The sequence below is a fragment of the Salmo salar genome, chromosome 03 (genome assembly GCF_965601325.2).
Source record: "Salmo salar chromosome 03, fSalSal1, whole genome shotgun sequence".
In the NCBI taxonomy this organism is placed as follows: domain Eukaryota; kingdom Metazoa; phylum Chordata; class Actinopteri; order Salmoniformes; family Salmonidae; genus Salmo; species Salmo salar.
In genome coordinates this window covers 67,892,209-67,919,095 of record NC_138293.1, presented here as the reverse complement: position 1 = coordinate 67,919,095, position 26,887 = coordinate 67,892,209, and the positions used below count along the sequence as shown (strand labels likewise).

The following is a 26,887-nucleotide window of genomic DNA, read 5'->3' as shown; positions in this document are numbered from 1 at the left end:
TGGTGGAGGATGGCTCCATGTCGCCCTGCCCTCCTGGTTTCATCAGATCCAACCCTGCAGGCTCTCGCTATTATTATTTTCTCTGCTGAAATAATTACACCCAGGCAGGATGCTTGCCTCAGCCCTAATTGGACTCATCACTTAGTACAGGGGTTCCTAAACTTTTTCACTCAGGGGGGCAATTCTACACATCTTGTTATTGGTTGCAAAGACAATTTCAGTTTTAAAGCAATTCTATACATTTTGTCATGTATAGTGTATTCGTGACAGTAGAGTGACTAAAAAAGTACAACATCTATGGGCTAAAAAAACGAAATAAAAAACATTAGCTGATCTGGACATTTCTGACAAGTTCTAAATAGTTCTAAGGTATGCAGTGAGTGACATGACAACAGGAAAACTGATGATGCACTACCCACTTTATAAATGGCACCTTGTGCATTCTACCATTTCAACTTTCAAGAATAAGTTGAAAGCCGGACTGAGTTCCTGCCGACCCCTCGCCACGGCCCACAGTTTGGGAACCACTGACTTAGTCAACACGTCCTATTCTGCAGGGCCATTTGACCATGGACTGGCTAGGGAAGTGTTTGTTTTCTGAAAGTGTCTTTTCTCTAAAGGCCAATGGCTTTCGTTAGTGTTTAACTAATAGTAGCGCTTTAGCAATGAATCCCTATCTACCATTATGACAAAAGAAATACAGCGATTCAGATAGATAACTAAGTTGAGACGGCTTCTTTCATATTGTTCAATGGGCCCTGATCGCCTCACTTTGTATGTCATCTGTTCCAAAAACCAAAGAAGCGTACCTGTAGTGAAGAGGTGCTTGATGGGGACCTCACCCATGGGAGCCCCCTTGACGCTGGCAGTGGCAGGGGAGGACTGGGCCCTTCCCAGAGGTCTGTGGGGCATGCCCGAAATGGACAGGGACGCCTGGAACACATTGAGCTGTTGCAGGTGATGCTGGTCGGGAAAATCGGGGACAAAATAACAAATAGAGACATTTTGAATACCAACTAAAGCTTTGAATAATGTCTTTCATCATGAGACACTGACTGGACTTCAGTGTGAGGGAATGGACTTAGTATATAAAATCAGCTCTGTGGCTTTCATTGTTTACATCAGATAGAAATACTGCAACCTTGAGAGAGAGAAGTGACATTTCACAATAGCTGCAAACTGAAGCTGCCACCTCAGGCCAATGGAACGAGGGGAAAATGGCAGGGAGGTGGAGCTAAATTAAGCCTGTTATAGACTAAACATGGGCCCTGGGTAGAAACCCAAAGGCAAACACGTATCCCCATACGAGCCTCAAAAGGCAGGGCAGGACAATGACCGAGCCTTCCCAACAGCCAAAAGACTACTCTGACAATTCCCCAGCTGTAAACAGTGGCTGAGCTAATGGGGCTCTGCTTTCTGTCAATGGGAGAAGCACTACACATCCAGACAGGAGCTGTGTGAGCTCTAGGAAAAGACTAACGCTACAGATGCTCCTACTAACAGAGATCAAATGACAATGTTCTTATGCATCTTTTTTTTAACTGCGGACGGTTTGTTTCAAGACCTTGAGATGGGAGCTGAGTTTACGGTCGCGGATGCGCACACACACACGCACAGGTCCGGCAGGCCCACACCTAACCCCTTTTTAAACGAGAGATCCTAAGGCAATGCAGGCTCTCTTATGCGTCTCTCACTGTCTTTTCACTTTCCATCTCTCTTATCATTGTACAGGGCGGCTCAGATCCATTTGTATTCAAGGCACCACAGCAGACAAGTAGAGCAGAGTCGGAGGAGAAAAAAAAGTTCAGCAGGGAGGCAGTGTTTGTGTGTGCGGGGGGGGGGCTTCTGTGTCACCGACTCGAATGCCAAAATAGGTTTGAGGATGTCGTCTCTACAGAATGACTGCATACACCCATGCTCCCTCCCTATGCCCCCCATACCCTAAAAACTCCTATCCCCCTAGCCCGTCACAACAGAAATAGTACTGCAGCAGCCTAGCTCCCTGGTGGGTGGTGAATTGGTGTAAAGTGCAGGGGGAAAAAGGGGGGAGAGAAGGGCTGGTATGGTGAAGAGAGGAGGGGGGGGAGAGAAGGGCTGGTATGGTGAAGAGAGGGGGGAGAGAAGGGCTGGTATGGTGAAGAGAGGTGGGGGGGAGAAGGGCTGGTATGGTGAAGAGAGGTGGGGGGGAGAAGGGCTGGTATGGTGAAGAGAGGTGGGGGGGAGAAGGGCTGGTATGGTGAAGAGAGGGGGGGGAGAAGGGCTGGTATGGTGAAGAGAGGGGGGGGGAGAAGGGCTGGCATGGTGAAGAGAGGGGGGGAGAGAAGGGCTGGTATGGTGAAGAGAGGGGGGGGAGAGAAGGGCTGGTATGGTGAAGAGAGGGGGGGGGAGAGAAGGGCTGGTATGGTGAAGAGAGGGGGGGAGAGAGAAGGGCTGGTATGGTGAAGAGAGGGGGGAGAGAGAAGGGCTGGTATGGTGAAGAGAGGAGGGGGGGAGAGAAGGGCTGGTATGGTGAAGAGAGGAGGGGGGGGAGAGAAGGGCTGGTATGGTGAAGAGAGGGGGGGGGAGAGAAGGGCTGGTATGGTGAAGAGAGGGGGGGGGGAGAAGGGCTGGTATGGTGAAGAGAGGGGGGGGAGAAGGGCTGGTATGGTGAAGAGAGGGGGGAGAGAGAAGGGCTGGTATGGTGAAGAGAGGGGGGGAGAAGGGCTGGTATGGTGAAGAGAGGGGGGAGAGAAGGGCCGGTATGGTGAAGAGGGGGGAGAGAAGGGCTGGTATGGTGAAGAGAGGGGGGGGGAGAGAAGGGCTGGTATGGTGAAGAGAGGGGGGAGAGAAGGGCTGGTATGGTGAAGAGAGAGAAGGGCTGGTATGGTGAAGAGAGGGGGGAGAGAGAAGGGCTGGTATGGTGAAGAGAGAGAGGGGAGAGAGAAGGGCTGGTATGGTGAAGAGAGAGAGGGGAGAGAGAAGGGCTGGTATGGTGAAGAGAGGGGGGAGAGAAGGGCTGGTATGGTGAAGAGAGGGGGGAGAGAGAAGGGCTGGTATGGTGAAGAGAGAGAGGGGAGAGAGAAGGGCTGGTATGGTGAAGAGAGGGGGGAGAGAAGGGCTGGTATGGTGAAGAGAGGGGGGAGAGAGAAGGGCTGGTATGGTGAAAAGAGGGGGGAGAGAAGGGCTGGTATGGTGAAGAGAGGGGGGGGGGAGAGAAGGGTGAGGGTGGGAGGGAGAGGGGAATGATTCACCAAGGAGAGATGAGTCACAGATGAGTCCATTCACTGAAATGAGAAAAAGCAGCAAGGGCAGGGGAGGGAGGGTGTGTGAGCGGCGTTGAGGGGGAGAAGACACAGCCTGAATTCTGATGCTTTTCTCTCCTCTGATATTTTTTCTCAATGGTGTGTGGGAGTAGGAGAGGTTTATCTTATAATCTCCCTTGCTGCATTGGTTCTTCCTCCCTCCAACGCACAAACAGCATTTCTTAGAGGAACGTGACCACAAAAACATGTCCATTCTTGTTCCCTCTTTTTAACCTTACGTATTAATTGCTGTCAATGACCATAATTTAGAGCCAAATATGATAACCAACAGCAACATAGCCAACTGGCCGTTTACTGTATAATATTGTAATGTTTAGGTCCTCAAAAAGAGTATGAGGCACTGATGAGGATCCAAATGCATGTCATCAACTACTGAGTGGAGTAGCTCTCGGTCTCGGCCAATGACAGCTAAATCCAAATTCAATCCATCTTCATTACCTGTAGTAATTTTTTTTTTTTTTTTTTTTTTTTTTTTTTTAAATCGTCCACTTGCCCTTTTGCAACTTTTGTTTAACAACTTCTAACTGGAGCCGCTTATCCTCTTGGTAATTTGTGAAAGAACTGCAGGCGATTCATTTGAGAGCTTGTTCCTTTATTTCCTGCTAAGTGCAATGGATGACTCACAGGTGGGTGGGAATTAAGGCTCTCGTTCTTCTGTAGGGAGCTATGATGATGCCTCGCACAGCGCAGCCACTCTGCCCTCCGAGAGGGGATACCCTTTTCTAAATCACCAGGCCCCCGCAAAACTCAACCCACCACTCGAACTGGGTGTGAACGCCAATCTATGAAGCCACATCGCTAATGATGACGTTCCTACCTTTTCAACTGCATAGCCTTTGCGACTGATCTTTCGGTAGGTCATTTCTGCAATCTACACCCCTCCCTGGAGTGATTGGTCATTCTAGACAGTTTCTTGCCATTAAGTCATAAATGGCCCATTATAAGAGGTACAATGACGAATCAAGTCACTAGGTTTAGTCATCACAGACAGACGTCAATGGAACAGATTTGGGAAGTTCAACAACGAATGAGGTCTGAATATTTTTACTGCACTGTTAGAAGCAAGTAACAAGCATTTCGCTGCACCCGCTATAACACCAATAAACTTTGATTTGATTCCAACAGAATTAATCATAGACAAAACTCATGTTTTATAAATATACAATTTGCACCTCTCTTATTGGCTCTCTGATTTTCTTACAAAAGTCATCTTAGAGTTAAACTGGCAAGGCAATACATTTTGTTTTTCTCTATCGAAGTAAAATTAAATGCAAAATGTCTTTAAAGAAAATTCAGTATTTACTTGGCCGTAAGGTACACCCTCCTCATCGCACTCCCTCAGCTCGATGGCCTCATCTTCATCATCCTCTTCCTCCAGGTCGCTCTCTGTGCTCTCGCCCTTCAGGGGGGTCAGCAGGCGTTCTGAGGGGGGCGACGTCTCCCCCGACTCCTCCTGGAGCCTCTGCTCCTGAGGACACCCCTCCCCCAGACGCCCAGACCCCGCCCCCTCCTCCTGCATCTCCTGTGTCTCTGTGAGCTCCTCCTCTGTCTCCTCGGGGTGGGTGGGCGGTTGGCGAGGAAGCTCCACCCCTTTTGACAGAATCTGGTGTGGTTGACCGATAAGGAGAGTTAGACACTGCTGCCACATGTGCAGTATACTACACCCCCCAGTCCAGTCCAGGCAAATGGCATACAATCATTTTTTACCGGCAAACACTACCATAACCTCTAATAATGTAGTAGTGTTCCTTGTGGCGCCCCCTACCTTGTTGAGCTGGTACTGCTTCTGCTTCTCCAGGAAGTGCTGGTGCTGCTGCTGCATGACAAGCTGCTGCAGGGCCTGGGGGCTCTGGGGGAGGGGCGCAGACTGTGTGCGGCTCAGGGGCCGGTGGCGCGGTAGCTTGTTCACCGTGCGCATACTGTTGGACACCCGCTCCCCCGTCACCAACGGCGATTGACCGTACATGGGGACTGGAGGGAGGAGTCAGAGAGATGCATTTCAGGAAGAGGCCGCATGTATTTGTATCTATATTTACCTGCAAGTAGGACGCTCTGCTGACAGGGATATAAGAGTATAAATATATGTTGGTAGATGTACCTGAGAGGAGGGCACTCTGCTGGCAGGGATATAAGAGTATAAATATATGTTGGTAGATGGACCTGAGAGGAGGGCACTCTGCTGACAGGGATATAAGAGTATAAATATATGTTGGTAGATGTACCTGAGTGGAGGGCACTCTGCTGGCAGGGATATAAGAGTATAAATATATGTTGGTAGGTGGACCTGAGAGGAGGGCACTCTGCTGGCAGGGATATAAGAGTATAAATATATGTTGGTAGATGGACCTGAGAGGAGGGCACTCTGCTGGCAGGGATATAAGAGTATAAATATATGTTGGTAGATGTACCTGAGTGGAGGGCACTCTGCTGGCAGGGATATAAGAGTATAAATATATGTTGGTAGATGGACCTGAGTGGAGGGCACTCTGCTGGCAGGGATATAAGAGTATAAATATATGTTGGTAGATGTACCTGAGAGGAGGGCACTCTGCTGGCAGGGATATAAGAGTATAAATATATGTTGGTAGATGGACCTGAGAGGAGGGCACTCTGCTGGCAGGGATATAAGAGTATAAATATATGTTGGTAGATGGACCTGAGAGGAGGGCACTCTGCTGGCAGGGATATAAGAGTATAAATATATGTTGGTAGATGGACCTGAGAGGAGGGCACTCTGCTGGCAGGGATATAAGAGTATAAATATATGTTGGTAGATGGACCTGAGAGGAGGGCACTCTGCTGGCAGGGATATAATAGTATAAATATATGTTGGTAGATGGACCTGAGAGGAGGGCACTCTGCTGGCAGGGATATAAGAGTATAAATATATGTTGGTAGATGGACCTGAGAGGAGGGCACTCTGCTGACAGGGATATAAGAGTATAAATATATGTTGGTAGATGTACCTGAGAGGAGGGCACTCTGCTGGCAGGGATATAAGAGTATAAATATATGTTGGTAGATGGACCTGAGTGGAGGGCACTCTGCTGGCAGGGATATAAGAGTATAAATATATGTTGGTAGATGGACCTGAGAGGAGGGCACTCTGCTGGCAGGGATATAAGAGTATAAATATATGTTGGTAGATGGACCTGAGAGGAGGGCACTCTGCTGGCAGGGATATAAGAGTATAAATATATGTTGGTAGATGGACCTGAGAGGAGGGCACTCTGCTGGCAGGGATATAAGAGTATAAATATATGTTGGTAGATGGACCTGAGAGGAGGGCACTCTGCTGGCAGGGATATAAGAGTATAAATATATGTTGGTAGATGGACCTGAGAGGAGGGCACTCTGCTGGCAGGGATATAAGAGTATAAATATATGTTGGTAGGTGGACCTGAGTGGAGGGCACTCTGCTGGCAGGGATATAAGAGTATAAATATATGTTGGTAGATGGACCTGAGAGGAGGGCACTCTGCTAGCAGGGATATAAGAATCTAAATATACTGCTCAAAAAAATAAAGGGAACACTTAAACAACACATCCTAGATCTGAATGAAAGAAATAATCTTATTAAATACTTTTCTTTACATAGCTGAATGTGCTGACAACAAAATAACACAAAAATAATCAATGGAAATCCAATTTATCAACCCATAGAGGTCTGGATTTGGAGTCACACTCAAAATGAAAGTGGAAAACCACACTACAGGCTGATCCAACTTTGATGTAATGTCCTTAAAACAAGTCAAAATGAGGCTCAGTAGTGTGTGTGGCCTCCACGTGCCTGTATGACCTCCCTACAACGCCTGGGCATGCTCCTGATGAGGTGGCGGATGGTCTCCTGAGGGATCTCCTCCCAGACCTGGACTAAAGCATCCGCCAACTCCTGGACAGTCTGTGGTGCAACGTGGCGTTGGTGGATGGAGCGAGACATGATGTCCCAGATGTGCTCAATTGGATTCAGGTTTGGGGAACGGGCGGGACAGTCCATAGCATCAATGCCTTCCTCTTGCAGGAACTGCTGACACACTCCAGCCACATGAGGTCTAGCATTGTCTTGCTTTAGGAGTAACCCAGGGCCAACCGCACCAGCATATGGTCTCACAAGGGGTCTGAGGATCTCATCTCGGTACCTAATGGCAGTCAGGCTACCTCTGGCGAGCACATGGAGGGCTGTGCGGCCCCCCAAAGAAATGCCACCCCACACCATGACTGACCCACCGCCAAACCGGTCATGCTGGAGGATGTTGCAGGCAGCAGAACGTTCTCCACGGCATCTCCAGACTCTGTCACATGTGCTCAGTGTGAACCTGCTTTCATCTGTGAAAAGCACAGGGCGCCAGTGGCGAATTTGCCAATCTTGGTGTTCTCTGGCAAATGCCAAACGTCCTGCACGGTGTTGGGCTGTAAGCACAACCCCCACCTGTGGACGTCGGGCCCTCATACCACCCTCATGGAGTCTGTTTCTGACCGTTTGAGCAGACACATGCACATTTGTGGCCTGCTGGAGGTTATTTTGCAGGGCTCTGGCAGTGCTCCTCCTTGCACAAAGGCGGAGGTAGCGGTCCTGCTGCTGGGTTGTTGCCCTCCTACGGCCTCCTCCACGTCTCCTGATGTACTGGCCTGTCTCCTGGTAGCGCCTCCATGCTGTGGACACTACGCTGACAGACACAGCAAACCTTCTTGCCACAGCTCACATTGATGTGCCATCCTGGATGAGCTGCACTACCTGAGTCACTTGTGTGGGTTGTAGACTCCGTCTCATGCTACCACTAGAGTGAAAGCACTGCCAGCATTCAAAAGTGACCAAAACATCAGCCAGGAAGCATAGGAACTGAGAAGTGGTCTGTGGTCCCCACCTGCAGAACCACTCCTTTATTGGGGGTGTCTTGCTAATTGCCTATAATTTCCACCTGTTGTGGAGTTACATTGTGTTGTTTAAGTGTTCCCTTTATTTTTTTGATCAGTGTATATGTTGGTAGATTTACCTGAGAGGAGGGCACTCTGCTGGCGGGCCTGCTCCAGCAGGAGGACGTGCTGCAGTAGGGAGGAGTGACTGCTGTGGCTGTTGGGGGCCTGGGTGGAGTCTAAGTCGTGTTGCATCCCAGGTGGCAGGCATGATGCCGGCAGGGACGAGGTGCTGACAAACTTGCCCGTCAAAGCCCCACCCTGACGCATGGTCTGGATGGCCTGCCTCTCCGCCTCCTGCAACAGCTTCTGATTGGCCTGAGGATGAAAGGGAGTTTAACTAAGTCAGAATGTCCACATCAGAGGACAACTCTGGTTCAGGGGAGTGTGTGCTGATTTCTATTTGACCTCAACTCAGTGGGATGGAGCAGGTTCAACTCAGTGGGATGGAGCAGGTTCAACTCAGTGGGATGGAGCAGGTTCAACTCAGTGGGATGGAGCAGGTTCAACTCAGTGGGATGGAGCAGGTTCAACTCAGTGGGATGGAGCAGGTTCAACTCAGTGGGATGGTTCAGGCAGTTTTTTTTACGAGTACCTACATTTTTTTTAATTTTTAAATAAAAGCTATTTCTAGAACACAAGGCCCGCAGTGGAAAAAAATACGTGCACATTTACCTTTATGCCAACAGTGACGGGTTCTGACTTCTAAACTTGAAATATTGTTAATCATCAAGTATCCTATGGAAAGGAGAAGGGCCACAGTCTGGTTGTTACACCAGAAGTTAATGGTTATCTGTAGGAGGAATGTATATGGTGGAGTCAATTAAGGTTGAATATGAGCCAGGGGCTTGGAATGTACTGAGTTAAGGAAAGGCAATCACATGGTTGTGGTCACTGATAAGGGTGGAGAGCTGTGGATTAGTGAGGAATGGGGGTTGAGGTCAGGTCACAGTAAAGGAGAAGGAACAGTTTATTACCCACATCACTTAAATTCCCGCCTAGCAATAAATATGTCATGTTTAGAGGTTAGGAGGAGACTTCACCTAAATTGGGTGGGGGGGGTATATAGATGCTGGTGGGAACATGTCTTTGTCTGTTCAGCTGTCTGACTCATTGGGTGAATAAACTTGGTTTGAGCTCGTCATAGTTGTCCGTGAGTTTTTTACTCTGTTTAATTAGAACCTAACAGCAGCTATGGCTAATTTATTATAACCATTACAGATAACAAATCTTAATTGCTAAATTGCCTCATACACGCTCAGCAAAAAAAGAAATGTCCTCTCACTGTCAACTGCGTTTATTTTCATGTGTAAATATTTGTATGAACATAAGATCCAACAAACTGAACAAGTTCCACAGACATGTGACTAACAAATGGAATAATGTGTCCCTGAACAAAGGCGGGGTCAAAATCAAAAGTAACAGTCAATGCAGCTGGTGACCACACCAGATACTAAGTACTGCAGTGCATCTCCTCCTCATGGACTGCACCAGATTTGCCAGTTCTTGCTGTGAGATGTTACCCCACTCTTCCACCAAGGCACCTGCAAGTTCCCGGACATTTCTGGGGGGAGTGGCCCAAGCACTCACCCTCCAACCCAACAGGTCCCAGACGTGCTCAATGGGATTGAGATCCGGGCTCTTCGCTGGCCATGGCAGAACACTGACATTCCTGTCTTGCAGGAAATCACACAGAACGAGCAGTATGGCTGGTGGCATTGTCATGCTGGAGGGTCATGTCAGGATGAGCCTGCAGGAAGGATACCACGAGGGAGGATGATGTCTTCCCTGTAACGCACAGCGTTGAGATTGCCTGCAATGACAACAAGCTCAGTCCGATGATGCTGTGACACACCGCCCCAGACCATGATGGACCCTCCACCTCCAAATCGATCCCACTCCAGAGTACAGGCCTCGGTGTAACGCTCATTCCTTCGATGATAAACGCGAATCCGACCATCACCCCTGGTGAGACAAAACCGCGATTCGTCAGTGAAGAGCACTTTTTGCCAGTCCTGTCTGGTCCAGCAATGGTGGGTTTGTGCCCATAGGCGACGTTGTTGCCGGTGATGTCTTGTGAGGACCTGCCTTACAACAGGCCTACAAGCCCTCAGTCTAGCCTCTCAGCCTATTGCGGACAGTCTGAGCACTGATGGAGGGATTGTGCGTTCCTGGTGTAACTCTGGCAGTTGTTGTTGCCATCCTGTACCTGTCCCGCAGGTGTGATGTTCGGATGTACCGATCCTGTGCAGGTGTTGTTACACGTGGTCTGCCACTGCGAGGACGATCAGCTGTCCGTCCTGTCTCCCTGTAGCGCTGTCTTAGGCGTTTCACAGTACGGACATTGCAATTTATTGCCCTGGCCACATCTGCAGTCTTCATGTTTGGCGAGGTGAAACCATTTTTTCTGGGTTACAAACCAAAATCTGTCTTTTCCATATACAGACGTTCAATTTTGTTTATTCTGCCTGTTCTTTGGAATTTTCCAAATGGATTAACAATTCCACATTGAACACTGCATGAGGATGAATTATGGCCACATCTGTTTGGTGAGTAGGCCTAGGCTTAATGATTCTGATAAATGTTTAGGGGGGCTATAGCCTGGGCTTAATGATTCTGATAAATGTTTAGGGGGGCTATAGCCTAGGCTTAATGATTCTGATAAATGTTTAGGGGGGCTATAGCCTGGGCTTAATGATTCTAAATGGCACTAGTAGTTCAAAGTAACATAAGTGGAAAATAGACAGGACACAATCTTTACAAAACTGCAGCGCTCGTTGTTGGAACATATTTCCCTACTTCAGCCAAGCTGTCCATTGAGAATTTGTGATAAAACTGTCGTCATTTGGCAAGGAATGAAGCTTGTGTATCCCATCAGTTAGATAGGCCTACAGAAACAAATGCCTATTAAAAACCTAACGGGAGCTTGTGTGTGCAATCAGTACGTGTTTGTAGAGGGAGCAGTCGGAACGCAACTGAGTGAGTGAGACATGGAGGGGAAAAGGAATTTAGGGAGAAGAACTGTGTGATGCTTAGCTTGGTTTTCTTTTTGTTGTGCCCCGCAAATGCACATGTACAAATGGAACACTGGAGTCAAAGCAAATTAATGTTGTCTTCAAGACAACATTTTGATTTCTGGTTAAAGATGGAGTTTTTACTTCTGATCGAGTACTCATGCCTATCCCTAGTTTCTAGTGTTCAGAATTTCAGTATAGTACTCACTGTGAGGTGCGAGTTGGCTGGCAGGCCCAGGGAGATGTTAGGCAGCGAGGGGGACGTGTAGAGGTTCAGCGAACTGACTGTCCCATCAGTGTTAAGGGTCTGGTGGAGGGACCGCAGCTGCTGCACAGAAAAGAGGGAGGAAAAAGTGATTGAGTGAGAGAGCGTGTGAGCAAGAGGGCGAAAGAGAGGAGCGAGCGAGAGAGGAGTGAGCCAGGAGCGAGAGAGAGCGAGGAGCGAGCCAGGAGCGAGCGAGAGAGAGAGAGAGGAGCGAGAGAGAGAGGAGCGAGCAGAGCAGAGGAGAGGAGCGAGCGAGCAGAGGAGAGGAGCAGAGCAGAGAGCGAGCGAGCAGAGGAGAGAGCGAGCGAGCGAGCAGAGGAGAGGAGAGGAGCGAGCAGAGAGCGAGCAGAGGAGAGGAGAGAGCGAGCGAGCGAGCAGAGAGCGAGGAGAGGAGAGAGCGAGCAGAGGAGAGGAGCGAGCAGAGGCGAGGAGCGAGCGAGGAGAGGAGAGGAGAGGAGCGGAGCGAGCGAGGAGAGGAGCGAGCGAGCAGAGGAGAGGAGAGGAGCGAGGAGAGGAGCGAGAGGAGAGGAGAGGGGAGGGGAGGGGAGGGGAGGGGAGGGGAGGGGAGGGGAGGGGAGGGGAGGGGAGGGGAGGGGAGGAGCGATCGAGGAGAGGAGCGATCGAGGAGAGGAGCAAAGCGAGCAGGCAAGGAGCGAGGTAGCGTTTAAGAGCAGTTGGAGGCCACGGAAGGAGTGTTGTACGGCATTGAAGCTCGTCTGGAGGTTAGTTAACACAGTGTCCAAAGAAGGGCCAGATGTTTACAGAATGGTGTCGTCTGTGTAGAGGTGGACCAAGGAATCTCCCGCATTATGAGAAGGCATCATCTAATGTGCAATCGCGCTTGTTCCCCCGCCAGTCGTTCATTTTAGTAGGCCATATTCTGATTATCAGCTGTTGTCGAACACATGTGGAGTGCAAAAAGACGATTCTCTTCCTCAATAGTGTGCAGCGATTTCTACTCGATGAAAAGCCGAAATGAGTATTACATCCTAGAATTTAAAGCATAATACATTTTTGAAATTTCACATTTTACTTTATTTTCACATACACAAAAAGCATACTATTTAGAATGCAATATGGGTATTTGCACACAGACATATTTCTCCCTGCCTTGACTTTTTCTCAAGAAAGGCCCTTCTCTTTTTCAGGTCCCCCCGGTGAATGTCAGCCTTTTTCACAGAGAAGAGAGAGAAAGTATTTTTGGGTGTTATAAAATGGCAGGGGGAAGATGGCTGTAAATTGAGTGTTGAGAGAGCTGTCTGAATGAGAGGACAAAATGCTCTTTTGAATTCAAATCATCAATCCTGTGTGAACACACACAATTCAATGATTTGTTCTACCAAATAGAAAACACATTTATCCATTAAAACACAGGTCTTCTAAAACAGGTATTTGAAGAGGTGGATATGGAGATTAAGATAGAGTACCTGAAGGCTACAGTGCTCCAGCTCCAGCTGTTCTGGAAGTAGCCTGACTACGAGGAGAAACTCAAGTCCCAGGGAAAAGAACTGGTAGTTCTGACCAGTGAACTGACAGTATGTTCTGCAATGAAATAGCTAAGGCAGCTAGGCCTATATTTATCTTGTCTTACAAAATGAACAATGGATCAGGCTTTATTATCAAAATGGAGGATAGCAGTCATTCAGAACACTATGGCTAGCTCTCTCTCCCTCCTACGTCCCCCTTCTCATCCCTCTCCCTCAAGGTTAAGATGTTCCCCCCCCCCCCCCCCCCCCCCCCCCAAGTCTACCCAAGCTTATTTCAGGCCTTACACACTGAAGTCAGCTAATATCCTCTCACCCTAGTTTACAATTCAGCCAAGCACAATGACCATACAAGCATAAAGAATAAGCTACCATTAGCTCTAAAGAACAGTGGACCTAGTCATGTAACACTCCTCATAAGTCCCCATTGCATTTGATCTAGAACTAACAGCAGGGTTGATAAAAACTAAACCACCAGGTAGCCTAGTGGTTAGAGAGTTCAGCCAGTAACCCAAAGGTTGCTGGATCGAATCCCTGAGCTGACAAGGTAAAAATCTGTCCTTCTTCCCCTGAGCTAGGCAATTAATCCACTGTTCCCCGGGCGCCGAAGACGTGGATGTCGATTAAGGCAGCCCCTCACACCTCTCTGATTCAGAGGGGTTGGGTTAAATGCAGAAGATACATTTCAGTTGAAAGCATTCAGTTGTACAACTGACTAGGTATCCCCCTTACCCAATCAGAATGGGTTCCATTTGCGTCTCTCAACACTTTTTATAGTAATGTGATGAGACATTTTATAAAGCATGCAGTCTGTTGGTCGCTGGTACCACAACCTTTTGTCCCAGTAGTAGGTTATGGATTTTGCATGGTGTGTTATAAAAATGCATCAACACAGACAAACAGCAACACACATTTCAGGGGTTATAAAGTTCCATAGAAGGTAGAATTAGATTTTTTTTGTGCAGAGGGGAGGCCCCCCTTGACCCCCTAGCATCCTCCCACAGCCCTCCCCTCTCTTACCTCTGCGTGGATGTTGGGGACAGAGCCGCTGGAGCCGTTCTCTGCGATGGCGCTATTGGAGCTGTTGGGCGAGCTGGGCCCGGAGCCAGGGGCACTGCTGCACATGGAGGACACTGCAATGACAATGGAACAGGCCACTCAGAGACAGAACCAACCCAGCATCCCAGGCAGACAGACACCACCGCCAAAACCCCTGTGTGGTACAGCCTTTCTCCAATCTTGCATCAAACTGTACAAATGTGTGAAGAGAAATGTGTAGGTTTTATCAGGCTGTTTTCTATGAGTATACAGAAAGGTAGAAACAGACTATCATTGGTGACCTATACATGGAATCAGAGAACTAGAAAAAAGGACTTCCCAACGTTTCTTTGACTCTTTCAAGAGGCCAACATTCTAAGTCCCAATCCGAACGTTCCCAAAAACCCTGTTCTCTTCTTCCCTGTTCCACTGCCAGCTAACCCCCCCAAACCCATCTGTCCTATTCAAGCCTTACGTATTAATCCACACCCTACAGTCCCTGCTATTTTTGTTTGTCTCCAATAAGTCCCTATATTTAGTCCCAGAAAAGCTTCTGCTTTCATTATCAGATGAAACTGGCGATTTAAATCAAAAGCCTCTATAAGCATAGCTTCTGTTGTGGTCTCGAGAACAACCAGCATTCATACGATCTATGTTTACATAGTAGTTGCACGTGACATGGAAACGGGTTAATAGGGCAAACCCTTAAACCTAGCATATGGTAGCTAGCGCCAGTACTAGGTCTGGAAAGGCACTGTGTGGCATGTGTATATAGCCAACCTGGCTAAGTGGGTTATATAACTAGGTCCTTCTGGGAAATGAGCTTGAGGTGTAGAGTGCCGCGGCCCCTCCGGATGTCTACTTTGAAATGACTGTTTTATGTTAAGTAGGGTGTGATTTCAACTATGAAATGGCACAGGGTGTGGAATTCCAGTTGAAGAGTGTACAATGTATTTGTATGTAAGTATGTAAATGCATAATGGATGAGTGTAAATGCATGGTGTGTGTGCGCTCTCACCAGAGATCTCGACGGCTCTCTTTTTGAAGGTGCTTATCACTGTCCCATCCTTCCTCCTCAGCAGAGGACTGCTCCGCCTCTCAGCTACCTTCTGTTTTAACCGCGAACGCACCTTCAGATTGGGCTCAGAGGCTGTCGGAGAGAAATAGGCGAGAGAGTGAGAGGAGCGCGCAAGAGAGGGGTGCACGAGAGATGAGAGGGGCGCGCGAGAGAGAGAGGGGCGGGCGGGCGAGAGAGAGAGCGAGACGGGCGGGCGAGAGGGCGAGCGAGACGGGCGGGCGAGAGGGCGAGCGAGACGGGCGGGCGAGAGGGCGAGCGAGACGGGCGGGCGGGCGAGAGAGCGAGCGAGACGGGCGGGCGGGCGAGAGAGCGAGCGAGACGGGCGGGCGGGCGAGAGAGCGAGCGAGACGGGCGGGCGGGCGAGAGAGCGAGACGGGCGGGCGAGAGGGCGAGCGAGACGGGCGGGCGAGAGGGCGAGCGAGAGAGAGAGCGAGACGGGCGGGCGAGAGAGAGCGAGACGGGCGGGCGAGAGAGAGAGCGAGACGGGCGGGCGGGCGAGACGGGCGGGCGGGCGAGAGAGAGAGCGAGGCGGGCGGGCGGGCGGGCGAGAGAGAGAGCGAGGCGGGCGAGAGAGAGAGCGAGGCGGGCGGGCGGGCGAGAGAGAGCGAGGCGGGCGGCGGCGAGAGAGAGAGCGAGGCGGGCGGGCGGGCGAGAGAGAGAGCGAGGCGGGCGGGCGGGCGAGAGAGAGAGCGAGACGGGCGGGCGGGCGAGAGAGAGAGCGAGACGGGCGGGCGAGAGAGAGAGCGAGACGGGCGCGCGCGAGAGAGAGAGCGAGACGGGCGCGCGAGAGAGAGAGCGAGACGGGCGCGCGAGAGAGAGAGCGAGACGGGCGCGCGAGAGAGAGAGCGAGACGGGCGCGCGAGAGAGAGAGCGAGACGGGCGCGCGAGAGAGAGAGCGAGACGGGCGCGCGAGAGAGAGAGCGAGACGGGCGCGCGAGAGAGAGAGCGAGACGGGCGCGCGAGAGAGAGAGCGAGACGGGCGCGCGAGAGAGAGAGCGAGACGGGCGCGCGAGAGAGAGAGCGAGACGGGCGCGCGAGAGAGAGAGCGAGACGGGCGCGCGAGAGAGAGAGCGAGACGGGCGCGCGAGAGAGAGAGCGAGACGGGCGCGCGAGAGAGAGAGCGAGACGGGCGCGCGAGAGAGAGAGCGAGACGGGCGCGCGAGAGAGAGAGCGAGACGGGCGCGCGAGAGAGAGAGCGAGACGGGCGCGCGAGAGAGAGAGCGAGACGGGCGCGCGAGAGAGAGAGCGAGACGGGCGCGCGAGAGAGAGAGCGAGACGGGCGCGCGAGAGAGAGAGCGAGACGGGCGCGCGAGAGAGAGAGCGAGACGGGCGCGCGAGAGAGAGAGCGAGACGGGCGCGCGAGAGAGAGAGCGAGACGGGCGCGCGAGAGAGAGAGCGAGACGGCGCGCGAGAGAGAGAGCGAGACGGGCGCGCAACAGCTAATGCAGAATCTATCCAAAAGTACTATGGACGGCTCCAAATGGGGCTATTTATGACTGGGGACACTAAGACTGAAATAAATGTCCATTTGCAAATAACCCCTCCTTCACACAACTGCTTTTTCAGTCCATTGTTGATGCAACGAAGGACAGACCAAATTAGACTAATGGAAGTAAATAAAACCCCAGGAAGTATACCTGCTGCTTTGGCAAAAGCTAATGGGGATCCAAATGAGCCAATATGGAGGGAGGGGAAAAAATAGGAATTGGGGCAATTAAGCAAAAGCCCCAGGTTTAATTGAATTAGCCTCCAATAGCGGTCCTTCCACTGGAAGCCTTGACGCCATACACTCCCCCCACCTATGTAGACCAGCCAAGACCTTCAGCCCTGATAACATCATGGGCTTTAGTGTGGCTTCATTTGATTAGAAATCAAAATGTTTGGGGTGAGGACGATCAGAGAGAATGAAGTAAGGAGAATGCACACACTCAGAGTTATACCTTTCAGTCATAATTCCCAGTAAGCACGAGCTAACAAGTCTATGGAAACAATACCAAACAACAGGCAATACAATTACATCTAGATCCTTCAGATACAGACACGGCAAGCATATATTTAAGCATGTGTCATGGGTCAGCTTCTCAGACCCAGATTAAGTTTACTGCTGGACTAAAACACATTCATTGGAAAGTCTCCGATCTCCATTTAGTGAACCACCCCACTCCATCGGCTTGTCTGTGGGTGGGCTTAATTATCTACATGAGTGAGTGTGTATGTATGTATGTAGCTATTGCCCACCAGTCTTCACCAACACTGCTGCGGTGACTCATTCTGACTCATACCAGAAAAGGAGAAACACTAAAGGCACACACACACACCTACCTCAAAGTAATGCAGACATGCAACCACACACACAGTGCATCCACTCACCAGTCTTCCGGAGAGGGAAATCGTCCCTGCCCTCGTAGGACCCCAGTAGCGGGGGCAGTTTGTAGGAGGGCGGCGTTCCCGGAGTGTTACTCTGAGGAGGGGAGTTGGGGCCCAGAGAGGTGTGGTGGGCCCCCCTGATGAAGCCATAACAACAGGTAAGATACCAGAATCAGTTGATACTACTTGTGATGTAGACAAAACATTCGCTGACTAGATTAAAACCTCTATCCATTTGGCATGACACCCCCTGAGGAAGGTAAACAAGTCATACCACTCTCTGGAGTTCCAAGTATTTTTAACAGTTCACTCCAGGTCAATGCATCAGTGTAGGAGCTCTAAGAGTCCTAGCTAAGCTATAGCCCTTCCTCCATATTCATTAACTTCCATGGCTCTTGGCCAGTCTGCCAGCTAACATTAGCCAGCCTCAGAACTCAAATTAGATGTTGATGGTTAGGCTCACCAGCATTTCTGGGGGAAGGAATGGTTTAGTCCGCCAGGTGTGCCAGGCTCTTTTTTGCTCAGGAGGAACTCCTGGAGCTTCAGCTTCACCTCCGTACTGGCAATGGCACCTTCCGGAACAAACCATCACAACACAAAGCTGTTATAACTAACAAAGACCAACAGCTATGGAGTAGGAGGATCTAAACTAGAGCAATAACAGCAGCACTGTATCACTCGAAGTGAAAGTGTGATTGAAATATACAGTAGATATGTCATCCGTTTTTACTTTCTGAAAGCTTCTCTTCATACACCAAATATATACTGCTCAGTGTGTGACCTCTGTACTACTCACTCTCTTTGCCCTTCTCCTTATTGCGTAGCATGAGGAGCTGCTGCTCCAGCCTCTGTTTCTCCAGCTCCTCATGCCTCTGTTGCTCCAGCTTCCTCTTCTGCTCCAGCTCCTGCTGCCGCTTGGCCGCCAGGATCTCCTGCTGCTGCTGCAGGGACGCCAGGGGGAACGAAAGCCAGAGAGAGGGGATGTCAAATGAAGCTCAAACTGACTGCCTGAAACTAACTGATCGGTCCAGTGGCGTGTGGCTAAAGACGTTTCTAAGCCCACCTCTTGCCCCCCACCCACCAGCCTTTCTAAAGCGTATCCCCGTTACCTTCAGGTGCTCCTGCAGCTGAACCTCATGCTGGCGTGTCAGCACCTCATGCTGCTTCTGGAACTCAGCGAAGAGAAGCTGTTTCTGAAGCTCCTGCTGCTGCTTGAGGAGGAGCAGTTCATGCTGCAGTTGCTGCTCCCTCATGGCTGGGTCCACCCCTCCTCCTCCGCCCAGGGGTCCCAGCCTGGGATCTGTCCTCAGGTCCACGGGACCGCCTCCAACACCCTGCTCACTGCCGCCCACAGGGCTCTGCATCCCCGAGGGGAGAGTTGTCTTCACCTCCACAGCTACATGGAGGAAGTGGTGGAGAGCGGAGAGAGTGGGAAGGAGACAGAAGGAAATGAAGAAGGAAATGAAGAGTAAAGGAGGGCAAACAGAGAGAAGCGAGGGAGACAGAAGGGAAAGGAGGGGAGCAGACAAAGAAAAAGAGTTTGTTAAAATGGTGATCAAATAAAGAAAGTACAACAGTTTAATATAGGCTTTTTTCCCCCAATCAGAAACAAAACATCATCAGATACTGCTGAAATGGTGAGGTTAAAGTTCAAGGGCTGAGAAGTAATTCCCTTTGATAGAAATGACATTTAGCGTACAGTTTGACTAACATAATACATATGTATTTTAGCTATGCGGCTTGGCACAGATCTACAGTGTCTCACTGAGTGAAGTCAACAAGGGCACACTGAGTAGGTTATAGAGACATTCATTGCAGTGACAACCAGTTTCTATAAGGACAAATATATCCCATCTAATAGAGTGACCCTGGCAACTGACCCGGTCCATCTTTCAGTGTATTACTGCTTTCAGAAATCAGACCATGAGTTCAATAATGTTTGGCATGCTAGCTCTCTCTGGGGCCGTTGCATAACTCCACCATGATGACAGAGTTCAGTGGAGTTGGACACACTACTGTCGTACAGTACACACATCAGGAAGAATAAAGTTTGGGGCCTGTTCTCTCTGCTGGCAAAAGTAGGAAGGGTGCATGTTGTATTTAGAACACTTAGGAGAGTGTTTAAGTGTACTATTTTAAAAGTATGATTCCACAGAAGTGTGTGAGTGCTTATGTGGTTACTGAACAATTCATCACAGTATGTAGGTTTATACAGTACATACTTCAATGACTGAAGGAGCGTCTTGGAGTGTTTCCGTGCGACTGTTAAAGTGTTACGCACAGAGTCATCACTTCATCAGCTGATGAATCAATCATGTTTTACTAGTTATTCATTTTGTATGGCGCATGTAATCGCCCTGGATTACAATGAATCCATCCGTCTGTATCACGGTAGGTAATTCTATACTAGTGTGTCGGTGTATGCATTTTGCTCAATAGGAGACAGTATTGAACGGTAGGGATGGGAGCGGACCTTGCTAAAAATAGCCAGGGCGACTATCGATACAAAGAGGGCACACCATTACATAACCTGGGAGGACCACAGTAGGTAGGGCCGGGACGAGGGCAACGGCGCACAGCATCCCAAAGCCGCAAAGCCACTGTCAAGCGCTGCTGCCAAACAGTCAAGCAAGCACAGCCACCTGGCAAGGGCCACGCTACGGTTTTCGACCTTCCCTTAAAATCGGCAGGGAAATCGGGGATTGGAATGGGCTATTGTGTGCCCAAAGTTGGCTTCCAACGCACCTGACAGTTTCCACCATCCATTTGTTTCACCTTTCATTAACCCTCATTTCAATGGCCACAAGGCTTGACATTGGTGCAGGGTCAGAACTGAGTAGGACAAAACGCTGTAAAGTTTAACATTTCAAACAAATGCAGAAAAAAAAACAAATGGAAGAGATTAGTGGGCAGGCAGAGAAGCACTCAGTCTGCAACAATGGTCAAGGGTAAAGAGGTTGACTGCTGCCCTTGCATTGGTGGATGTAGAGTATTTGATCCCAGCTGCAGGCTAGGACCTAATGAGAAGGCACCGATTCCGTGTCACAGATGGTTAAGTCACTCAGTGACCAGATAATGAGAGAGAAGCGGTAGGCTAACTCCTGTGGGAAAAATAAATGGGAGACTGAGGGAGCAGCTAGCACTAGCTGAAAAGCACAAGCACTGCTTTGTGAGTTTGATTCTGAATGCAATGGCATCTATGAGTGGACCTCTAAGCCCGGAGAACTAAACCAGTTATTTTTTGTCAAAGTTGCATGTCGTTAAAGATTTAGATTTAAAAAAAAAAGTAATCTAGGGTCAGAAAAGGCTGGGAATTGCCAGGGACATTCACAACATTTAGGTGCCGATATGTATTGTGATTCTCACGAGATAGATATCTATGATACTGTGATTTCATTGTGATTTGATGTTCCAAACATAATGCTCACTCATGGTTTAATCTTAGATTAGACCTAACTAGATGTTTTGCACCATTTACTTTTTAAAGACTACATTAGTTAAATCCCTAAACTACAGGTGTGTTCATAACTTCAATCTTGAGTGCCAGAGTGTGCACTCTGGGCAATCATAAATTCAGAGTGTTTCACTCTGAGCATCCAGAGCGCACACTGGACGCTCTGGCCGAGGACCAGGGTTGAGCCGAGCGTTCTGACCTCACAACAGCACTCAAGCACACAAGCTAACCGGCTAATGTTGGCTAGTTTGCTAGCTACTTCCAGACACAAATGGGAGAACACCTGTCTGACCATTTTACTCGCCCTAGCAGAGCTGGTTAGACTGTTTTCATGTTATCTAGAGCGTTGGTGACTCTGTGCTGCTGGCAAAAATGTAATTATGCTTTTTGCCCATGTTTACAGACACCGGCTATATTGAACGGGTGTTGAGTCTGTAAATTCATCAGTTATTCTGTGCTCTGGCACGCTCGGCTTCCGCAGGGCAGCTCTCTAGGCCCTCTACTCTTTAATATTTTTACCAATGAATGACCTGCCACTGGCATTAAATACAAAGCATGTGTGTCCATATATGCTGATGATTCAACCATATACGCGTCAGCAACCACAGCTAATGAAGTCACTGAAACCCTGAACAAAGAGTTGCAGTCTGTTTTGGAATGTGTGGCCAGGAATAAACATCTAAACCTAGGAACATTGTATTTGGTACAAATCATTCCTTAAGTCCTAGACCTCAGCTGAATCTGGTAATGAATGCCGCGGCTGTTGAACAAGTTGAAGAGGCTAAATTACTTTGCGTTACTTTAGATTGTAAACTGTCTTGGTCAAAACATATAGATTCAATGGTTGTAAAGATGGGGAGAGGTCTAGCCGTAATAAAGAGATGCTCTGCTTTTTTGACACCACACTCCAAAAAGCAAGTTCTGCAGGCTCTAGTTTTGTCTAATCTTGGTTATTGTCCAGTCATGTGGTCCAGTGCTGCAAGGAAAGACCTAGTTAAGCTGCAGCTGGCCCAGAACAGAGGCACATTTTTGCTCTTAATTGTAATCAGAGGGCTGATAAAATACTATGCATGTCAGTCTCTCTTGGCTAAGAGTTCAGGAGAGACTGACCGCATCACTTCTTTTTATAAGAAACATTAATGTGTTGAAAATCCCAAATTGTTTGCATAGTCAACTTAGCTCTGACACACACACACACACACACACACACTTCTAGACCTATTGATGTAGGCTACGTGTGACTTTTTAAAAATACATGTAGTTCTGTCCTTGTCTAATGATGTTCTGTATTATGTCATTCTGTATTATGTTTCATGTGGACTCCAGGAAGAGTCGCTGCTGCTTTTGCAACAGCTAATGGGGATCCTAATAAAATACCAAAATAGATACCAGATAGGTAGAGTGAATTTACAAACGTACCCTATGACTAGTGACACGTGTCATAATGGATTTACCATAGCAATATGTTCAAATTCTATTTCTACAGAAACAAACCAGCACTGGTCATTGCTAGTTTGTTAGCTAGCAAGCAAAGTGAGTTTTCACTTCAGGCTAATGATTAAATAAATGTTTTACATTTACATTTGACACTTTAGTCATTTAGGTGACGTTCTTATCCAGAGCGATTTACAGAAGCAATGTGTGTTAAGTGCCTTGCTCAAGGGCACAGACAGATTTTTCATCTAGTCGGCTTGGGTTACTGGCCCAATGCTCATAGCCGCTAGGCTACCTGCCACAGTCAAAGAGTGAGCCTGCTAGTTGAGTTATACAAACATGATAAAACATGTATCACACTGAAAATAAAGCACATACACTGACATTTGATTAACTGAAACCTTCTCCTGTGGTAGTTTTGATTTTATCCTTAAACTAAGTTTAACATGCATTTTAAAACAATGGAGCAACATTACATTTGATCTTCTTTTAAAGTCCAAATTAAACTTAGTTAAGAAGGATTAAATGTAACTATGATTAATTTAAAACTTGGTTGAAAAACTTTGTGCAACTAGATTAAATGATAAACCTTGATTTAAGCCAGTTTAAGAGTTAATCCATGTTGGTGCAGCCCACCCTATACAAATGCTGCAGATAGAAGAGAGAGCATGAGAAAACTCATTTTGATCAGTCAGTGCTGAAAACATGTTAGATCACTATTTAAAAAGATAGAAAACAAGCTATAGGATAACAAAATACCTGCGTTTTGGCGCAGGTACAAATCGATATATTGTCCAAAAATAATACTGCGATATGTAACTAACTCTCCCCTCCCCCCACCATCACTAGGGTCAGAATCTGTTTACGATATCTCAGGTGAATGTGTTTTTTGGTCTTTGCCAAGGGCAGCTGCAACAGCATGCTTTGAAACTCAGCTAAATTTCAGCCAATTTTACAATAACAATGTAAGTAAGCCTGCCCTGGAACTGAACCGTCGCCATTGTCCTTCATTCCTCCTCTTAACCCTTTTTCCCCCCTCTCCATCACCACCTCCACCCCCTTTCCTCTTGCTCTCCCTCCCAGGTGAGTGCTGAGTAGGGTAGCTATGCCAGGCTGGATGATAAATGAGTAGGTATAACTGTGCTTCAGAGGGAGGCCTTTGTCAAAATGCAAAAACAAATACTTAAATCTGTGGGTTTTTTGTTGTTCTGCAAGCAATTAAGGTGAGCCCTAAGTCAGCAACTACCCATAAAGATTGTAAAAATGCTAATGCAGGGAAAATAAAATGGATATCGATAACGGTAAAGTGGAATAACAGTTGTAAATCACAATAGCAGCTTGCCTCTAGTACTTAAGGCCACAGAGGCTTAGGGGTTGGAGGACTTTAGGATTAGGCCTCTGAGGTAGACCAGATAATAGCATACTTGCAACTTAATATTTGGAAGGTGTTCCTAATGTTTGGTATACTCAGTGTACATTCACATTGTATGTCATAGCATTAGGTAGGATTTTCACCTTAGAGCGTGCAGAGTTAACCAACAAGATAATGATCCAATAGCTCTGTTGGAGGTCTGGCGGAAGCTTTCGGCTTACTCCAAATAAGATTACTATCCTTTATCAGTCGGCTTCTAAATTTAACCTTCCAGACAATTGTGTGTGTCAGCCATTTGACATTCTTTCATCCCTTTCTTAAGTCGCCAGGAAAACTTTGGCTGTTGGGTGCAAGCCAACCAAATGAGCTTAACATAGATCACCCAAAACACCTCAGTCAAAGAGAATATGGGGGAGAAGGCATTGAATGAATGAGCCAAAGGGAGCGTGCCTATTGCGATGTACCAGATATTCCAAATGATAGTCACGAGGCCTTCCATTGAAAAAACTATTTACAAATCTGAATGTCAATAATGACTTGTAAAAGCCATCAATGGTGCTCAAATCAATCAATGCTCTCGTTGGTTGGCCCTCGCTTCATACTCGTTATCTACAAGTCTTTGCTTGGTAAAGCCCCGCCTTCTCAGCTCACTGGGCACCATAGCAGCACGTGCTCCAGCAGGTATATCTCACTGGTCACCCCCAAAGCCAATTCCTCCTTTGGTCACCTTTCCTTCCAGTTCTCTGCTGCCAATGACTGGAACGAACTGCAAAAATCACTGAAGCTGGAGACTCATATCTCCCTCACTAACTTTAAGCACCAGCTGTCAGAGCAGCTCACAGATCACTGCACATAGCTCATCTGTAAACAGCCCATCCAACTACCTCATCCACATACTGTTATTTATTTATTTAGCTCCTTTGCACCCCAGTATCTCTACTTGCACATCTATCACTCCAGTGTTTAATTGCTATATTGTAATTACTTCGCCACCATGGCCTATTTATTGCCTTAACTCCCTTATCTTACCTCATTTGCACTCACTGTATATAGACTTTTTTTCCTACTGTATGTTTTGTTTATTCCATGTGTGTGTCGAATTGCTATGCATTATCTTGGTCAGGTCACAATTGCAAATGAGAACTTGTTCTCAACTAGCATAACTGCTTAAATAAAGATTAAATAAATAAATATCACAATTATACCAACATTGGTGTGACATGATAGGTTGTTGTCAGAGTGGTGCAATGTGCACAGAGGTATTGGGCTCCTTTGCAGTGTTCAAATCGTCAATGAATTTGTAGACACACAAAATACTTTAATAACACTGTCTGGCTGTGAATTGTGCATTCAAAGGAATAATTTGGTGTTGCCTGCACCACTCTGTTTCGAGACAGTGAGCAGAGGGAGTCTGAGGAATGATACTTTTGATGATCGGCCCAAATGATCAAATGCGGGAACAGCCGCCAGGAGAACTCACAGGGGAGTAGCATCTGAGGCGGAAGGAACTACCAGCAGTCCCATAGCAAATCAGCTATGTGCCAAACAGGTGTGGCTTTAACTCTGCAGCAAAAAAAAAATTCAGCAACACTTTCTATGAGGCGCTGCATGGTTAATTATAGATGAACAATACATTTCTTCCTAGCCCAATTGATTATCGAGGTGATAACATGCTTGAGGCGTTCATTTCTCATCAACGAACTCCACCACCTTGTCCTAGACAGAGGGTTGCTAAACTTCTGGGTTCAACTTTGGTTCAGAAGTCTACTTCAAAAGAAACAAACCAGACAAAAAAAAAAAAAAAAAAAAGGAGGGAAGTGAAAGATAACAGGAACCAACAGACTATTTTTGGTCAGAAATGGGACATTAAAAATGTCAGTTTGAACAACAAAAAAAATTAAGTAATAAAGCCTCTTTTTAAATTAGGCAAAAAGTTGCTTGTAAAATCCTTGGACCTGTTTTTGTGTTGACAGGAAAAGAGAGGGTGTGAGGGAGGAGGCTAGGACAGAGAGGAGAGGAGGAACAGCCCAGTCATCTGGGTGAAGCTGTTGGTGGCCCTTTGATTAGTGAGGACTTGGGCCAGCCAGGAGGTGGCTGAGAGGCTGAGTGACAATGCCAAATGTATTTCCAGGTCCCTAAGAACTATATTTGTGGCCATATCCAATTAAACCACAGTGATGAGACACACTGAAATGGATGCAATTTGACTGTGTCTGCAGACGTCACCAATGAAAATGCACACACACACACTTTAAGGACATGGTCTGTGATTAAGCAATCCATTTATAAATATAACGACAAAAACAACTAATGGCCTTCGCATACACCCCCTATCCTGCAACAGTATCCACCAGGAATTGTTTAAGTTATGCTTGTGCTCACCTTATTCTAAATTAAAAATCACAATTTCCCTCTAAGAATTCTATGATCTAACCAGAGACGTATTGTAATTTCTAAATTAGTTACAACAAAGCTCTATTCTTTGCCATGCGAGTTGAAGGGGGTTCACCTAGGGGTCATGATAGGGGCTGTACCAAATGTTTGATGTATTATAATAATTGATTATGCTTATGTTGTATTAATAGAAGGGGAGGGGTTATAAGACCCCGCCCTCCTTACATTTATAGGGTCCTAGACTACAGATTAACAATATATATTCATTATAGAGGTTTAGTATTGCTCCACAGTTGTTTTCTGGACTCGTTGCCTCTTCTAAAGAGACCCCTCTGAGAAATGTGTGACTGTGAAGACAGAACTCTGCAGGGGAGTGTAAGAGATAAGAAATTCCACTATAAATCAAATCAACTTGGACATTTACTGCTAAACTTTTAGATAGCTATATAAAACGAGTTTGTGTTGAGTAGGCATGGTTTTGGTCTCAGGAGTAAAAGATAATGACGTAGTCAGTGACATCACTAAGGTGGGACTTCGGTTTAATAAAACAACTTGAGACCTTTTGTTTGATGCAGAACTTACCCGGAAACATGCGTTATGTTCCTGTTGTCAACTTCTGTCTGCAATTGCTTTAATAAAGGTTTTTGAATGATTTAATTAAATATGTCATAATGCTAATTTCACCAATGAGCCAATGATTGACAAGGAAATGAACCCCAACAGAGTCCTTAAACAATGACTAAAGAAAGCAAGGAGGATGCTCTTGGGTAA

The 26,887-nt window shown here is 47.6% G+C and overlaps 1 protein-coding gene across 4 annotated transcripts in view; it reads right to left on the bottom strand.

The window, feature by feature from the left end:
- LOC106601252 (histone deacetylase 5) overlaps positions 1 to 26,887 on the bottom strand; it is an 85,484-nt gene that overhangs the window by 11,895 nt on the left and 46,702 nt on the right. For 2 of the 4 annotated variants that reach the window (XM_082973718.1, XM_082973716.1), the window contains 11 exons: positions 18,572 to 18,858; positions 18,259 to 18,403; positions 17,926 to 18,034; positions 17,466 to 17,599; positions 15,036 to 15,167; positions 14,000 to 14,112; positions 11,439 to 11,558; positions 8,297 to 8,534; positions 5,068 to 5,273; positions 4,606 to 4,905; positions 810 to 963 (listed from right to left, as the gene is read on the bottom strand). In XM_082973718.1, coding sequence (XP_082829844.1) covers positions 810 to 963; positions 4,606 to 4,905; positions 5,068 to 5,273; positions 8,297 to 8,534; positions 11,439 to 11,558; positions 14,000 to 14,112; positions 15,036 to 15,167; positions 17,466 to 17,599; positions 17,926 to 18,034; positions 18,259 to 18,403; positions 18,572 to 18,826 — 1,906 coding nt within the window. In that variant the 5' untranslated portion in view covers positions 18,827 to 18,858. The remainder of the gene's footprint in view (positions 1 to 809; positions 964 to 4,605; positions 4,906 to 5,067; positions 5,274 to 8,296; positions 8,535 to 11,438; positions 11,559 to 13,999; positions 14,113 to 15,035; positions 15,168 to 17,465; positions 17,600 to 17,925; positions 18,035 to 18,258; positions 18,404 to 18,571; positions 18,859 to 26,887) is intronic. The other 2 variants (XM_082973717.1, XM_014193318.3) reach the window with 2 other exon arrangements.